The sequence below is a fragment of the Aphelocoma coerulescens genome, chromosome 12 (assembly GCF_041296385.1).
Source record: "Aphelocoma coerulescens isolate FSJ_1873_10779 chromosome 12, UR_Acoe_1.0, whole genome shotgun sequence".
In the NCBI taxonomy this organism is placed as follows: domain Eukaryota; kingdom Metazoa; phylum Chordata; class Aves; order Passeriformes; family Corvidae; genus Aphelocoma; species Aphelocoma coerulescens.
The window spans coordinates 13,122,425-13,140,208 of NC_091026.1; the positions used below are offsets into that span (position 1 = coordinate 13,122,425).

The 17,784-nt window shown below is 43.6% G+C and overlaps 1 protein-coding gene across 7 annotated transcripts in view; it reads right to left on the minus strand.

Annotated features, from left to right (window-relative positions):
- Positions 1-5,562: 5,562 nt before the first annotated feature.
- FHIT (fragile histidine triad diadenosine triphosphatase) overlaps positions 5,563-17,784 on the minus strand; it is a 553,468-nt gene continuing 541,246 nt past the window's right edge. For all 7 annotated transcript variants that reach the window (XM_069027656.1, XM_069027655.1, XM_069027657.1 and 4 more), the window contains 2 exons: positions 13,384-13,487; positions 5,563-5,883 (listed from right to left, as the gene is read on the minus strand). In XM_069027656.1, the coding sequence (XP_068883757.1) occupies positions 13,386-13,487 (102 nt within the window). In that variant the 3' untranslated portion in view covers positions 5,563-5,883; positions 13,384-13,385. The remainder of the gene's footprint in view (positions 5,884-13,383; positions 13,488-17,784) is intronic.

Sequence of the window (17,784 nt, forward strand, 5' to 3'; positions counted from 1 at the left end):
TTTAATATCTTTGCTCTTGATAAGATAATCCTAGAGGAACGGTGGTGATCAAATATTTACAGGCAGTGCTCACTGACACAGTCTATTGTAAAATTAAATACATAAAATTATGTGGGGATAATGTTAATGTTGTGATAGAAGGACAAAAGGCAGCATGCTTGAAATGAAGGTTGACTCTGCTTAATATATCCTCTGAGTCAGGGACCGCTGCTGCCAGCATGGGGAACAGAAGAGCTGCTTTCATTTCACATTTTGTGACCTTTCTCTGCTTTTCAGTAGCTTGTTTGCTATTTAAACACACTTGCTTACTTAATGATCTTGATTTTTAAGTATGTATTTGTGTGTGTGTGCTGGTGTCTCTCTGAGATGCACTGCATGGCTAATGAGGCCTGGGACAGAGCAGGATTTTGCACCAAGCCACCCCCTTGGGAGCCCAGGTTTGGTGCTAGCCCTGGTTTGGGCTGTGCTGAAAGGGGCTGTGCAGAGCAGAGGGCACAGCTGGGGCACATGGGGGGTCTTTGCCCACTTGCTACATCAGTCAGAGTGAGCAGTTACCTCTGGGGAGCTCTTCCATGCACGCTGCAGAAATGTATGTGCCCCAGGACAGGTGGAAGTGCCCAAATTCTTGGTTTTACTGATCATGAGATGCACTCAGGGAAACCTTTGCAAATACATTTTTTGTCTTCCCCTTCTCTCTCTGCATTCCTGGTGGGACATGAGGGGACTGGGAGGCCCTGTCCCTGCCTCGGCTGTCCCAGAGGAGCACTGGCAGCACCACAACACACCAAGGCCCCTCTGCCACCGCTCTTTAAAGATGCTCCAGTGATGCTCAGCCAGAGCACGGGGAAAATGAAGTGTTGATTTAGGCTGAAAAGCCAGTGCTAGCTAATATGGGAAATTACTCCAGCAATCATCACTCTTTTCCTGTCACTATGGTGACAAAAGAAATGACAAAAGCCTGAGCAGAAAGATATAGGGACACAAGTAGAGAGGGACAGAGCAAATGCTTAGCAGCTGCGGCCAGGCTGAGGCAGATCCAAGAGGGGACAGGCAGTACAGGAAACCTGTGCTGGAGCCACTGGTTGCTGATGGCTGCAGTTGTGTCCCACACAGGGGTTTGCAATGTGACACAAGTACTAAACCCACGTTGCACCAAGTGCCACAGTCAATGCAGCTACCACAGACCTAAAACATAGAATAACCTCAGTTGTACAAGGCTTTTATGCCACAGCTTTAATCCTAACACAGTAACCGTTGATTTTTGCACCACCTTCTTCTGCAAGATTTGTTTTCCCCCTGACCTAAAGGGGTCTGCAGCCAGTCTGGCCTCCTCCCCACAGTGTCAGCAGCTGAACATAATTAGAGGACACATTGCTCTTCCCAGCCAAAGCAATGATCACCTGGGACTTGGAAACAGGTGTTCAAAATGAATGGGAAAGCACAGGGAGACATGCCTGGAGGCAGCCCAGGACCAGGAGGAGTGGCTGAAGTGACTGGCTGCTCAGCCCCTTGTCTCTGCAGCACTCCTGGTCAGGTTTCCCTGGGGCTCTTCCAGCACACCCCATCTCACCATGCACAGGTTGCTGACCTGCTCAAGGAGAGAAATCTGTCTCGAGAATATCTTTTCAAGAAACTCCAAAGAAGAAACTGGGCAGTTGCAGCAAAATGTGGAGGTCCAAGGACAACTTGCTCAGGAGTCTCATGTGGAGAAGGTGCCAGTGTGTTGGTGCCCATCCTGCAGTGACACTCCTAGCCCTGGGGGCCAGGAGGAGTCACCAGCAGATCGAACAGCATCCAGTGTCTTTGCCAATTCAAGCTGAATTTTTATTTTCTTGGAGTCATCTTCTAAAGGAGGAAAAAGGGTGAGGTGCAGTGGGGGAGCAGAAGAGGGTTCTGGAGAGAGCAGTGGGGAAAACCTTCATCCTGAAATGCCAAGTCAAACACACCCTCTGCCCCACCTCATCTTCTTTCTTTTTTTTTCAGGAGGGAAAACTGTATTTTCCAGCCAGCTCTACTCATGAGTGATTGTGCAGAGCTCTGCTAATGGGCTCTGCCAAGCTGTGGTCACCCTACGGAGCTATTGGCAGGAGAGGTGGCAAGTTGGAGAGGACTACAAGGGAACTCTGCATGATATTTTTTGATGAGCTGATTATTCAGAAATTTCACAAGAGCTGAAATATATCACTCTGTTCTGAAACTCACAGCCCTGCCAACACACACGACAGCTTACATGAACAGCAGCATTTTCTCCTTCACAGTGTTGCTGGCCTGCACGTCAGGAACCAGATGCGGGAATCGGACAAGGCTTTTCAGCAGCCATCGACCACAGTGACAGTGAGAGGTGGGGAGTGGATAGGAGGACACAGAAAGCTGACATAGAAATTATTTTGGTACTTTCATGGCTGTCGCTGTGTGTATATTTGGGCTTGAAAGTTTTTCATTAGCTCTGTGGGTACCGGGGCATTAAGATTTTTATTGATGTACAGCTGGGTATGAGATCACCCCAGATCCCACATGGATTCAGGTATTTTTATTTCGGGAGTGCTCAGTCCCTGGCCACATTTCAGGGTACTGTCACATGCCAGGAGCTGACCTTGACTCTCCCCATTGCAGCCAGGACCTGCTGTCTTAGCATCGGCCTGAGTCTGCAGCCAAGTCAGGCTCGCAGAGAGACCAACAGAACATTTTCCATTCTGTCCAACATTAATTAAAAACAAACCACTGGGTTATTTGAGCACAGAATCAAAAGAGAGCTGGATACCTGGCGGCTGGGTGAATGTGTGCTGGGGGATGTTAGAAGTAGCATAGATTTCTGAATTAACACACAAAGTCTTCAAGGAGCTGACACGGCCCATCCCCAGCCCGTTGATCTGTCAGCACACAACCATTTTGAGCTGCCTGGGGTGGCATCAGCTGTCCCATGGAGAACCTGGAGCTGGTACATCTGCATCTGGAGCAAGAACAATGCTGAATTGCTAAAAGACAAGAAACAAACATCCTCATGCTGCACTCACAGCCTTTGCTGAAAGCATTTGAGCTGCCTGGCATGGCAGGAAGTGGATGCATGGGCTGATGTGTCCCCATCAGATGTGTGCTCCCAATAACCTGTCTGTTTTCCTGTGCATGGCCTGAGACGCCTCTTCTGCAATTCCTGTTCCAGGACAGTCAGGGAACAGAGGACATGTGGAGCCACATCCTGTTCCTAACCTGCTTCTACCAGTCAGTGAGAACTGTGGCTGAGCCACTGCTGGTTTACTCATGGAAATAGAGGCACAGCCTTGCAGCCTTCAGAGGAACTGCTGCTTCAGGAAAAACTCTTAGAAATTGAAAAAGTCTGGGAAATTTTCTTGTGTGTAAGGACAGGGAACGAAGCTCTGAACTCTGTCCTGTTTTGAAGCCACCCCTTTGGGACCACTCATCCTGTGCCACGTCCATCTGAGCCACTGCAAAGGTGATTTTTCCCTTGTTTCCTGCTTTGGATCAGGGAGCTCAGCACTGCAGCATTCCCCAGCCCAAAGACAAGCCCCAGGCACTACCCCCATAAAGGTGAGAGATGAAGGTTGAAAAGGACAAAGATGGTTACAAGGGCCATCAGTGCCTTTAGCACAGCATCTCCTCACATTTCCAGCAACTGCATCTCTGCATACAGCTTCCTGCCCGTTGAAAATTAAGTCTGTAAGAAACATATAAATGATCCATACACCATCTCCAAGGCCCACGTCTTAAAAAAAAGGCAAGGGTTTACTCCACATACTGCTGCAGGATGTCATGTACTTCATGATCTGCCTTTTCTAATCTCTCCTTATCTCTCACTCCAATCCTTTCTCATGTCCCTCATCTATTGCAAATTCCCTTTTTAAGCTGGAGTGAAGCACATAAATATTTTCATGCTGCATAAATAGGTTGGTTTGTGCATAATGTCACAGGAGGCTTTTTTTTAAAACAGGACCTTTAGTGCTGTGATAACGGCCTCCTCATTTACACAAATGAAATCTTCCATGGAGCTCAGCACTCATCTGCTCTGCAGCCCCCATGCAAAATGCTTGGCTCAGCGCCCGCTCATCACAGGCTACAGAATTAATACAGAATATTCCATACTAAATAGGAAGCCATTTAGCACCAGGTTTGAAAACACCTTGCAAATGTAACTGATACTGAGGTTTTTCTTTTAGTATTCCCCAGTAGCACAACCATTGTCTTCCTTCTATGTGAAATCACAGCTACTTGAAATGCTTAAGTGCAAAAGGACAACCACTTGTGTTGGCCCATTTGCCAGCATCTTTGACCATTCTGTCTGCTCACCTTAGCTTCTCTGTCGCTTCTTGCTCCCTGACCTTCATTTCCTGTTTATTCAGCCCTTGCTCAGGGTCTAAAAAAGTGCAGACACCATCAAAATGGACTTTTCATTTACTCTGCACGGAAAAAGAAATAGTGTTACAATCTGTACAGTTTTTGAAAGGGCTAATGGAAGGTATTGGGGGCCACACTGGGTCATGGTAGGTCTTTGAATCAAAGTGTTTTTCAGGAGCAATATTTAAATAGCACCACAGTAAAAACTGGAAACAAACATCAGTCATTTTGTTCTAGTATTTCTATTTATATCTGACAAGCATAAAGACTTCAAGCCAATGGACTGAATGGCTCTGCAGTACAGAGCAGAGAGAGAGACTAGGGGAAAATTAAGAGAGTTCATCCACTGTGCATTTTCATACTTCTCAGGTAGGGTTGTAACACTCCAGGACAGACTATCATGGAACAGTTTAATTTGTTCTGAACATGATCACACTGTGCTGCCAAGCAGGCAAAGCTCTACTAGGCTCTGGTTTGGACCTGAGCCTGACCTCCTCAAGCCCTCAGGTAGACTCTGCACCCTATGGCCTCCCTCAGCATGGCTCTTATTGAAAGACTTGGGACCATTTTGTTCTTCATCTTGAGTTTGGGGGACACAGAAAGCTTTGGTTGCTTGCTTCCCTGCAGTTCCAGAGAAGGATTATGGGTGCTCTTTTCATGCAAATCTTGCTGACTCATGTCTTCTCTCTTCCATCTGCTGTTTGACTTCTTTTCCTGTATTATGTGTTAGCAATCAACAACTAACCCATGGTGGGTTTCTTCCTGTGTGGGGTTCTGAACACAGCATTTCTTGCCGAGAGATTGTTCCACGTGGGTGGCTCCCACATGCTGTTTGTTGCTGGAAGCAGCCATTCATGCCAGTCTAACCCTAATGTGATTACTATCCCATGAGCAACTTCACATATTAATTGTTTTACAGAAGTGTTTTGTATCACTTAAAGCTCCAGAAGCCTTGTCATAATGTATTAAAGAACAGAGAAAAGAAAGATCTCAGGAAGCTTAATATTTCTTGTTATAAACTCATCTGAAGAAAAAACAGGTCTCCAAGTTTATCTTGGCTAGTCTGTAACAAAGCCTTGTTTTGTAGGAATTGCCGTACTGCTAAAAGATCTAATTGTTCTATGATAAAAGAGCCTACATACAATAACAATAACTGAATCAAAGAGCACAACATGGAGTAAACACTTTTATAAAGTACCTGAACACAGTAGGTACCTGATTTTCCTGGAACTTTATTTCTATTTAGGCCAAGGGACAATTTAAAAAGATTCATTCCCAAGTACACAATTCAGAAAAATATGAGTTACAATTCAGAGCAATATTTTAAACCAGTGCTGTTTAGTTGTCTTAGCTGGAGTTCAACCTTGATGATATCCAAAGGTCCAATAAAATTTTTCATAGAAGAATCCCATATTTGTAGAACATAATAAAATTATTGAGCTGCAGCTCCAGGGCCACTGAGAACTGGGGAATGAGGTCGTTCTTTCTGGGGACTTTCTGATGTCATGGGATGTGTTCCAAATACTTTGTTACCTGAGAAATATTAAACATAACAGATCATTACATATAATAGCAGCTTTGATCTTTGTTAGTAAGACAAAATGTGAGGCTGTTTATTACTAACAACTTAGGTGCTCATTAGTGTGTTCTGACAGGAGTCACTGACAGCAATAGGCAAAAGGAGGTATTCAGTGTGAAACCCCCACACAGCACATTGCAGCTCCTATTACAGCCTGTGCAACAGAGAAAGGAGAAAAGCCTTGCACGCAACTATTTAAAAATTATTTACCAGAGCAAGAAAGAGATTTGTTTGATTTATTATCTGCTTTTTCAATAAACTGCACTTCCAAATAATACTAATGCCTGCCTTTCATATCATGCTTTTCATTCCCAACTCACAAAGCGACCTTGGATGGAGGTCAGGATCATTTTACAAAAAACAAACATGAAGTGAGGCCACCTCTCTGATGCCCCTGAGTAAGACAGCACAGTCCCCAGCTCTGTTGACTGCTCCTCATAGGAACAAAGGATTAGAAAGGGCATCTTGTGTCATCAAATCCAGCTTCTTACTCTTCAAACCTATTTTGCTATAATAACCTCATACAAGACTCTTTGGGGCTCATGATCTCTTATATAAGCTCCTACAAATAATCTTTCAAGACTATCATCTCTTGTATATCCTCATCCATCCTGACCCTGTGGTGGGACTCTGCCTAATGCCAAGGAATGACACACTGGTGATTTGGGACCATCACCCTGAAAATGCCCCCGGCCTTCCACACTGGAGAATGAACGGGGCATTTCTTGCCATGTCTGCTCCAAATTTATGCATCTCTTGGTGGTCCATCCTAGTAAAAGACCTGTAATAGGTGCCATGACAGATGTAGAAGGTGTTCCTGAAGCAGAGAAATAGAAATGCTGAGAGCCCAACAGCTGTGAAAGCTGTGTGTGGAATCCGTGCACAAGCTCACGGCACAGTTGCTCCTGCAGTGGTAGCTGAAGGCTTGCAGCAGCCCCCGATGCTGACACAAATGGGGCAGCTGAGTTTATCCCTGCAATACCTCTGCTTTGTGTAGAGACTGACATCCTGGCAAACAACAGAGCCTCAAGTATGCTCAGTCCAACACATTTCCAACATCCATCAGCCTCTTCCTTTCTCAAATAACTACTTACTGGAGGAGTCATTAATGCCTTTCCACCTACACAGCCTAGATACCGACATTCACACAAAGGCAGTGTTCAAGCTTTGAGGTCATGTTCGAGTTGCTGGTTTGAATGTCTCTCTGGGCAGTTCTATTATGCAGCAGCTACAGCAACAGGATACCATGATACAAACCTTTGCTAATAATTGAGCATGAAATGGGCTTTTGGCTTGGTATCTTCAGTTTTGTACCTTTACTTCAGAACATGTCTAGAGCTGGCTTCAATAGTGGGAAAATTATTTCAGCTTATTAAACACAAAGCTGTTACCCAAGTGTTAGACGAGGGCACGGCCCCCGAACTCACTCCCCAGGGCTGCACACGAGGCTCAGATCTTGCTGCTGTTGTGGCTGCAATTCCCCAGCCACCCACTTTGTTTGATTGTCTTTTCTCACTGAAACATATGTTTCCCATTCCCACGGCATTTTGAGCAACAGTTTCCATTGTGAGCCCCTCCTGACTGACAGTTTGATGGCAGCCTGTGAATCACTTGGCACGTGTTCCGTGAATCTGCTTCAAGAAGGGTCTGGCTCCTCAGTAAGAGCATCCTCTGGCAGCTTTGGGGGCAAGAGATTAGCACCATTTTAGCACAGGTTTGGGTGTAAAAATACCTAGCCACAACTGATATCATCCTTACTTGAAGCTCAGCGTTGTCCTGCACCCCAGCTCTTTTACCCCAGGTCCTGGGACAAATGTCCATCACTTATGCTCGGCTTTCCCCATTTTCCTCTCATACAATGTGACACACAAAGCCAACGATGAATCAAGAACTGATCACACTGACAATATTTGGTTTTGACAGGCAGCCCAGGTAGGCATTCAGGCTGCAGGATGTGCAGGTTAAGAGAACATTTGGCTGGCAGCTTTCTTCACCAACAGTAACACATTTGCTGCTTTGCCTTTATGCTGTGCAGTCGTGTTCGTGTCTCTGGCCCTGATGTTTCTACTGTAGCTATAATTACAGGATCCAAGCAGTGCTGTATGGAATTCATGTACTGGACAGCTGAATTAAATGGCCACCTATAGGGAAATGAAAGTCCAGAGAATGAGGTGTATAACTTTCAGGACAGTACTACTGCCAGCCTCAAAAGAGAGCCCTGGAATGGGTGTGAGTGCAACATTATTGCCTCCCACAAGAGGATGACATTCATTTATAACTCTAGTTAGCTCTCCTGCAGCTCTGTTTTCATAAGAAATAATCATATGCTTCAACCAGAAAAATAATCAACCTCGACACTGAGGCTGCTGTGCATTAGCACACCACATTTATTTGGGGAAGCCTTCTGCCCTGAGCTTTCTAGTCTGGGTGTCACTGCTGTACACAGTCACTGCACCACTTCTGGCTGTTTACACCTTCTCTTGAAGAGGTAATGTAATTCCTGTGTATAAACCTTCTCCCTTCTGCAGAGTTGGAGGGTCTGGATATTTTACACTTAAAAAATATCAGCAAGGGCCAGATTATGTTTGTTGGATTTGTGTTGATAATTAACTTTCCTTTCATCCCATTGAAATGACAAAAACATTACTTTAAATGTACTTACTGCTGAAGAAAGAGAATTTTGGGTGGAAAAGCACAGACCCTATGATCTGATCCATCTTCTCTTTGCTATTTCCAACTACATAAAGCATAATGTCACACTGAAATGCACACTTGGAGAGCTGCATTCTCTTCTGACAGATTGTTATGATGTTTTTCAAGGTGACCTTCATAAAACATGGGTTTCTTTAAGCTTATACTTCATTCTCGGGTCATAATAGTTTCACACAGACAAGCAAGCTGCCAGCTCCTGCTTTCTAATTAATGCTTCTTGGAGGCTTCTGAGTGGAGGATGTAATTAATAGCACTTAAGTCTGGAGTGCAGAGAAATCTATAGCAGATTACTGGGATGTGTATTTACTTCATGATTACACACAAACAGCTCCTAGACCATGTCCTCTGGGAATTGCCCAGGCCCTGGCACCACCTTCACTCTAACTCCAGTGTAAGCACTCAAAAGGTTGCCCTGCTTATGCAGTGGGGCTCTGAAACTACTGAGGGTCTCTGCTTGCTGCACCCCTTGTCCCTGCTCCCATGTCCCTTGCCACAGCATGCTGTGTTTTTCACAAGTGCCCAGGAATTCTGCTTTGCCAACAGGCAGCACCTAGTGCAGAAAATACCTCTGACCATGCCTGTGTTGTCACTGTGGTGCCCACCCAGGGGACAACCTGCTCCGTGGCCCACAGTGCAGGTACAGCATCTTCTGGGGCAGACTGTGTCCTCACTGCGTCCTGGATGCACTCTGTGGATCGCAGGCATAGCCATTATTTTGTGGGTTTATGCAGTTTAAAGTACCAGAAATAATAGGAGGGTTTTTCTTACAGAAAAACAAGCGAAGATGGGTGTTGCAAGTCATTTTTTCATACTTGCCTAAATTTAAGGAAAGTGATGGGATTTCTCTGGTGTTCACTCTCATGCATGCAGCATGGATTGTCACACTCCAGAGGTGCTGGAGCAAAATCAGATGCAATTCAAATTGCCAGTTTAAATTCCCCCTAGCCAGCTGCTGCTATCAGTGGTAATTTCCCTGCTGAAGTCAACAGAACAGCATTTTTCCACACATGCCGAGATCTTGGTGCAGAACAGGCAGCTCTGAGGCAGGATGAGTGCTCTCAAAGAATGAGTGGGGAAAAAAAGAACAAAATTTATACTCTCCAAAAAAGCTGGAAAGACTATATTATCCAGAAACATTGCCAGACTGGGGACAAGGGGGAGAACTGACATCAGAAGTCTTGCAAGACTGTGCAGGACACATTATTTGGAGGGATTTTTACAAGAATTTGGCATGTTGCAGGACACAAAATATTCAGGTGGTTAAGCAATTAAAAGCTGTCGAATATTTGTAACTCCAAGCACTTGGCAACAGAATATCACTGTCAACTTCGTTATGCAAAGGGACACTTTGACATGGTACTTAAGACTGACTACTTTTCTAATGGCATAAAAGTATTACTTCAGTAATAGGAAAGCATCTACTGAAACTTGTGCAGCCTGGTTCTTTCTTCAGAAATAACAACACAGAGTGAAACTGCCTTTGAAGAGAAACATTTTTCACATACTATCTGAAGGTTAGTAAGTCTTTTAATCTTTAGCCTTTTTGCTGGCATGTGCAATTTAAAATGCACAAAACAGACTATCAAAACACTCAGCTATACATAGATAGAAAATTCAAAAGGCACATCTGAAAATAGGCTTGGAAATTAGGGTGCTGCATCAAATCCTTCTCTTTGAGTAAGGACTTTTTCCCTGTGGATCCACCTCAAGAAACAACCAAGTTATCAAACACAACTTACCATAGGACAGCCAACACAGAATGAGAAACAGCTCCCAAAGAGATTCTAAAGAGGTAAACTCTTGGTGCTGCTAAGCAAGAGAGTGATTAAGTGGGGAAATTCTGTATTAAATATCCTCCCCCCAGAAAGCTTTTCTTTCCTTTTCTTTCTCTCTTCTGGAGTCATGTGGCGTTCTCCAGAACTTCAGCTCTGCAGACACAGTTCTGTGAGCAGAGCCTGCACTTGCTGGGGTTGTTCAAGAAGTGACAAGTCCTAATAAGGTGGGATACACTGGCATGGGGACACCCGGGGGAAGACCAGAAACACATGCAAAACACAAATTCACTCACTGATTTCAGTTTCATACACTCCAGGCAATTGCACACACAAAATATTTAAAGATAATAATTTTCTCAAGGGTAGAAACTTAGCAAGGCTAAATGGGTTAATTTCTTTAAGCAAGTGGGTGGATATCTTGGGTATCTGGGGACTGATGTAGATGCACTTAACTGTAGTCAGTCAGCCAGCCAAGAGGGATCAGCAGCAGCAAATGAAGTAGGGAGAGAACCAAGAGCTTCTTGCCTTATTCAAGTATTTCTTAGGAGAAAGAAAAGTTACTTGCAAGTCCTTCTTGATCAGATAGTCTCTAAATACAGGTAAAAGGTGTTAATGTACCTAGTCCAGTCATATAGGAGTTGTGGCAGGTGGTGAAGGACTTGTGATAAATGGAAGGGTAGCTGGAAAAGCCCTAAAACACAGCTTGGTCTGCCCAGGCTAATATAGCTAATCTGGGCTTCTTTGAACAAAACAGTGAAGTAGAAAAATAATGCATGGGGCCTTTAAAATTGCTACTTATTGGCTGCAGAAAACCCACATTCAGCTCTTTCTGACTTTCCCTGTGCTGCATGAAAAAACCTCAAGTCAAGTGTCATTCAGGTAAACCTACAAATGGCAAAATAAATCCTTTGTAGGTGAAATTCAAAAATAGCTTCAAAGAAGGATGCATATAACCTTGTTAATTTGACAAAAGTTTTCAATCTTCATCACTTTAGAAGCAAGGTTAAGAGAGAAGGTAAAGGCTGAGAAGTACAGAAGGTGCAGAGGACCTTTGTCTCAGGTTCAGAGCCTTAAACCTCAGAAGCAAAATAATGTCAGGGAGAAGAGATTGACAGTGATGCCCAGTGTTGGGAATCAAGGGTTGGAAGGACTGCCTGTACTAGGCACTCTCATGATAATGATGCCAGGAAGATTTAATTTACCAGTTTGTTCTAGGAAAGGTAATGACCTTAATATCATGGGAAATGTATCAAGAGGTCATCCATGCAGACAGATGCTGATTCATTTTCATAATAAATGGAAATAGATGTCCAGCCACATGAATTTGCTTGCAGGAATGAATTTATATATCCAGCTTTGTGTTTAGTATCAGAAGAGATAAAGAACATTTTATTGATATGTGGGGATTTAATTCCAACCCATTTGAGAATCTCTAGAAAAAAACACATTTCCAATTAATTTCTGACCAGACCAAAAAAAAAAAAAAAAAAAAAAATCCCCCCCAAACCTACCAAATCAATAAAGGGAAACAATATCACACTGGAATAGGGATGTGCCATTTTCCCCTAAGTACTGCTCATTTGTTGCTGTGCTGTATATGAAGCACCACACAATGCCTCTGTTAGAGAAGGGTGCTTACACATGCATTACCAAGAATATGCTCTTCCTGGCTAAGTAATTCATTTTTGAGCAGCATATTTCTGAGAAGGTGAAAAGTAGGTGTCTAAATGCAACTCCAGCAGCCACTGCAGAAATGTGACTGTGTAGCCCAAACCCTGCTGCTCCAAACTCTGGAGATCCCAGCTGCTGGGGAGAAATTTTCTTCACAGATGGGAATTACATGTGTTACATGGCTTTTTCTGTACCCATCCACAGAACAGTTGGCATAGCTATTTTGGCTGCAGAAGACAAGAGCATGGTCATAATGCAAGAAAAAATGGAAGAGGCAGTCTGATGAACTCCAAATGGAGTCATCCAAAATGCCATCCAAATGGCAGAATGGCACAGGAGATGAGAGCTGCCACATAAGTGTGCCACGCATACAATGCACAGTTTAGCTCAAGATTTCTCAAGCTGGGCTGCAAGCAGTGAGTCACACAGAAAGAGGAGGGTTATTTATGGGATTTTGGTTATCAGAGGAAAAACATGAAACAGACAGAAATGACAGAGAAGTGAGAGTGCTGGATGATGGCAAACAGCATATGGGGAGCAGGGGAGAGGGAGCTTTTGGCATCCTTGCTGCAGTGTTACATCCCAGCCTAACTCACATTGATCTCCAGGGGCCAGTTCATTTCTGCTGGAAGAATCTGGCTCCTGGGACTCCAGGTACAGAATGAAAAACTCTCAATTTCTAGAGACCAATGTTAGTGTTTGCCAAGTGTTTTCTCTTTTCTATTCCTCCCTGCAAATATTTTTTTTTTCTTTTAGGACCAGTGGAAAATTTAGCAGAACAGGCAGTTTTCCATCAGGCTTCGTTTTGGAAGTTGAACTGATTGGATCATTTAATACTTGACAGGTGAAGTTAGTATTTGCTTATCCGCTCTATAGTCTGAATTCTGATGCAATTTTGTATGTATAGGTGCATATGCATATGTGGCTGTACACAGACACACCAATTTTAGCTCTTCATAGAGGTACCAGGGCTATTTTCTGTCCTGAAAACAGAGGGAGGATATGCTAGGTTAAAGTCTCCTCTTAAGTAAGTGCTGATGGTTCTCATTTCCAGATACACTACTATTTTTGCTGTCTGGAAAAAAAATGCTCTAGGATGGTGCTGATTTGTACAAGAAGGAGCATGTTATTTCAGCACTGTTGGAGTGCTGTGTCCTTTTGGAAACAACACAAACCTAAGAGCTTTGGTTTCTTTTGTTCCATTCTAGGTATTTTCCCTGTTGTCCTCAAGAAGCCTCTGGAGGCTTGAGCAGAGTTTTGGGTGTTGCAGGAGTAAGTCAACGTTCAAACCATTACCTCTAATTTTCCTGGAAATACTTCTTCAGAATTTCTGCTTCAGCTGCCATTTCTTCTTCTGTCCTCCACTTGTCAGGGGAATCCTCTTTGTCATGTCGTTGCAACTTTTTTGAGGGAGAAAGAAAAAAAAAAATGTCTGTTGATTTTTTTTTCAGTTTTAATGTCAATTTTAGGGCAATCAATCTAACTATTCCACGTGTCTTCAGGATGGATGGAGCTGGTGATGAAGAGAGGAAGCGTGAAGGTTGCTGGTCTAGAGTGGTGACAGGGGTTAACTGGCTCTGCTGCATTTACAAGGACAACACCAGGTGTCAGGGTGAGTGACAGGCAGTGACAGGCTCAGCTTTGTGGGCTGATGGTCAGACACCTTGTGAGTCTTTAATGCAAAGCTGGAATGTAAAACAATAGGATAACACTCAGTTACTTTGAAGCACCCACCACACCAGTGGAGTGAGCTGGACACCTCGTCAGAATTTCCTGTAAATTTTTCTCTCTGTCTTTTCCTCTTCCCATGAGGCCAAGCTTTCCTATCAAAGACCTATTGTGATAACGAGGCCCTGTTGCAACTGTTTCCCACAAGCAGTTTATATTAATACTTCTTTTCATTCCCTCTCTGCATGCAAGTTATTAATCCTTCCCTCCCCTTGTTGAAAGCAAGACACATCCCTGGTCTAGAAACAAAACCTGTTGTTTTAAGCATAATTATATTTCATTGATTTATTGGAAAAGAAAAGTATAAGAAACATATAATTTTTGTGTCCAACTTGCACACTATGACCACAAATTTCACTCTATCCCATATGCAGTAACTATTACATGATATTGTCCCAGACATGAAAATTTCTTCCTTTGCCACTCAAGAATAAGGGAGAAGCTGATAGCTTTGCTGCTTTCCTGAAGAGGGGAGTTCCATATCATGGTAAATACTGGCACTTCAGTCACTATTTGTGCACACGTCCATTCAAAGAACGCCTGACATTTGTCAAGTGAAGGCAGCATTTACACCATACAGCAGAAACATTTACTTAATGGATTAAGTATTGAGATTCCAGTGGTTCTCTAGGTTTAGAGCACAGCATAGACTGCATTAACAGCACCAGCACTTCTAAGGAACTTCATAATATCAACTTTTTGATGTCGCTGTTGTCCCCAGGAACGGCGAGAATCACGACACGGAATTCCAGGATAAAATGGGATTATTTAATTAATTATCACCTTGTTTATATAACTTGGTGCACGATAGAGAAATTACATTATTGGCTGCTGGACCGTACACCTTCCAGAGTGATTGGCTGAATGCTACGACGCCTATTTCAAAATATTTTCTTCAGTAAACCAAAACAAGACCGTGCAGGTGCAAGATAGAGAGTTAGTTTACAAAACCATCTTTCACTGTTTCTCAGCTGAAGCATGAGAAAGGAAAACTTTACAAAATGCTTCAGCAGCTGGAAAATTCCTCTGCTCCTGCTTTTTAGCATCCACATTTTGTTAATGTCACGAAATGAAGTTGAAAACTAATGAATTTACACCTTTTATTCCAGGACAAATTTTAGTATGGAAGATGAAGTGGTGAAAAAACAAAAATGAAGCCATCATGAACCTGCCAAGCAAAGTGCATTACTGTATATGGCATGTTTAGCAATAAACTAGGATTGTTAGCATACCTCCAACTCACAAATACTTTTATTTGTGCTATGTTTCTCCTACTCTGAATTTTGCTGCCAGCTATAGTCCTATGTAGTTTTACACTCTGCAGCGCAGATTTCTCCCTGCTCAGCAGATGAAGCTGTATTAGAAAGCCATTTCCTTTCATGCCAATACAATGCAGTAGCTGTAGGCAAATTAAAGTCTATTACTGTTCAACTCAGAGAAGACTAATCTTCATTGTTATGTTAGCACTAAGTGTGTTATAAATCCATCTTGTAATAATGCTACAGAATTAGAGAGAAAGATTTCAAAGCCAGGGACTGGTACAGGGTATACACTACTAGCACATGCCCTGTGTTCACGTGTCTGCTCTCACCCTCTGCACACACCCACAGGGTGTGTATACCACAGCTGACCTGGCAATGAGTTGTTGGAAAGAATATTCATCATCTGTACTTTCTATGGACTGGGAATGCTCACACCTCACAAGAGGACAAGGCAAGTGGTGGTAAATCTGACTGAGGTGTGAGCTGTTCTCTGAAAAAAAGCAGTGTCTTGCTCATTCAACCTAACGCTGGTGGTAGGTACAGCAGGCAAAAGCTGGAAGGCAAGGGAGAGCTGCCCGAGTTCCTCAAGGTCTCCTTGTTTAACCCACAAGAATTGCTTTTACTGATGTGATTTGGCTGCTGTTTTCCCTTGCTATCTTTCTGCACAATCCAGGAGAGAGCTGGCTCCATCCGTGGACACTGGTAAAGTGGGGGTGTGACTTGTAGGTTGTGATTATTTTCCTGTTCAAAGAAACTGAAGTGAGTAGTAATAAGGAGGGTTAACCTGCAATGGCTGCTGTTGTTGTCTAAATTAAAACTGTGCAGTTACAGACCACAGTGACTTCTCAAAGCTGGCAAAGGCGAGGGTTTCTTCTGCTACATAACAGCTAACCTTTAAAAATAATCAATCTTTGACTTGAGGTTAAAACAGATGTATGGGGAGCAGCAATGAATCTTGAAACTTGCCTGGAAGAGCCCAGCAGCCCTGGCTGCCGGTGCACAGCCCCGAGACACACAGCAGCCCCAGCCAGAGCTCAGGGCAGGCATCTCAAGCCTCTCTCAATGAAAAGGTGCCTACACATTTTGTGGGCACACTGAGAATGCCAAACAACAGCCTGAGGTGTTAAATCACTGCTGCAGCCAACATATTCATTGTTCAACTGACTTATAGATGAGTATTATTTCAGTATACAATTGCTACATCTACCCCCAAACAGGATCCCAGGACTACTGTGTGCTCAGAGCTCTTACTGTGCCAGTCATTTCTGAGGTGCAATCGGCAAATATCACCCCAGTGCCACTCAGTTTGTGATAACTACCAAACTAACACTGGAGATCTTGGGAAAACCACCTCTGGTGGCTGTCTACCTTTCTCTGACACCACTATCCTGCAGCTCTAGTACAAGCCAAACCACAGAGCCAGCCACTTTGATGCAAAATAGTTAAATTATGGATAACCTTGCAAGATGAGGAGTCCAGAGGACACCAAGAAGTTGATAAGAGGACTGGAGCACCTTCTCTATGAACACAGGCTGAGAAAATTTGGGCTGTTCAGCCTGGAGAAGAGAAGGTTGCATGGAGACCTCACAGCACCTTTCAGTATCCAAAGGAGGCCCACAGGCTAGGGAGAGTGACTCTTCATTAGGAATTGTAGTGATAGGACAAGGAGTAATGGGTACAAATTGAAATAGGGGAAATTTAGGTTGGATATCAGGAAGAACATTTTTACTGTGAGGGTGCTGAGATGCTGGCACAGGTTGCCCAGGGAAGTTGTGGGTGCCCCAAGCCTGGCAGTGTTCAGACACATTGGATAAGGCCTTGAGCAACCTGGTCTAGTGGGAGGTGTCCCTGGCCATGGCAGAAGTGGTTTGGGACTAGGTGATCTTTAAGGTCAATTCCAACCCCACAACATTCCATGGTGTTCTGGATGCTAAAAATATTGCAGGTTCAAGATCAACAGCACCAACGAACAGATGACAAAATAAAGCTTGCCGATACCAACTCTAGCTCAGGGATTGCACATACTACAAATCCATGGAAGCTGAAAAGCACAATGCAGGTCCACCTGTGCACCTCCCTGGTTCTTCAAATCTCCTGGATCTGCCAGGGATCTCTAATGGTGACAAGGTAATGTAATCATGGATGGGTTTGGTCTCACCTGGTTATTTAATGTCTTCTTATGTAAAGTACTTTTCAACCGGGTTCAGTTCTCCCTGTGAGGGCCTCTGTAAGTTAAAGCTACTTTATGTAATTTTTTTGTTTGTTTGTTTTAATAAAGAGAGGTTAAGAGAGTCTCCTTAGTATTTTGGCTAAGTTGTAAAGCTACTTCCAGGAGAGAAGAACATAGATATTTCAGTTATAAATTGTGCTGATTCAGAATTCAGGTGGGAAACAAACATAACTGTTGATACTTGCTTCTTAGGGACTTCTGTGCCTTGGAGTGCATTCATATTCACATGCATATCCAAGTCCCAGCTGTGAATCTGCAAACATCTGACTTGCTATTGAAAGTTTGGATTAAACTGAGGAAGCAAAGCTCTCTTGCACCTCAAGAACACTCCAAGGTTCTGCTCAAATTAAAGGGAAAAAGAGTGCCTCTATTTGTCAGATACCCATCCATAAAAAGTAGTGACTTATCCATCTTTCCTACCTGTCAGACAGTTAAAGCTGGATAAGTTGAGCTGACATCCTTACTCGGATATATCCA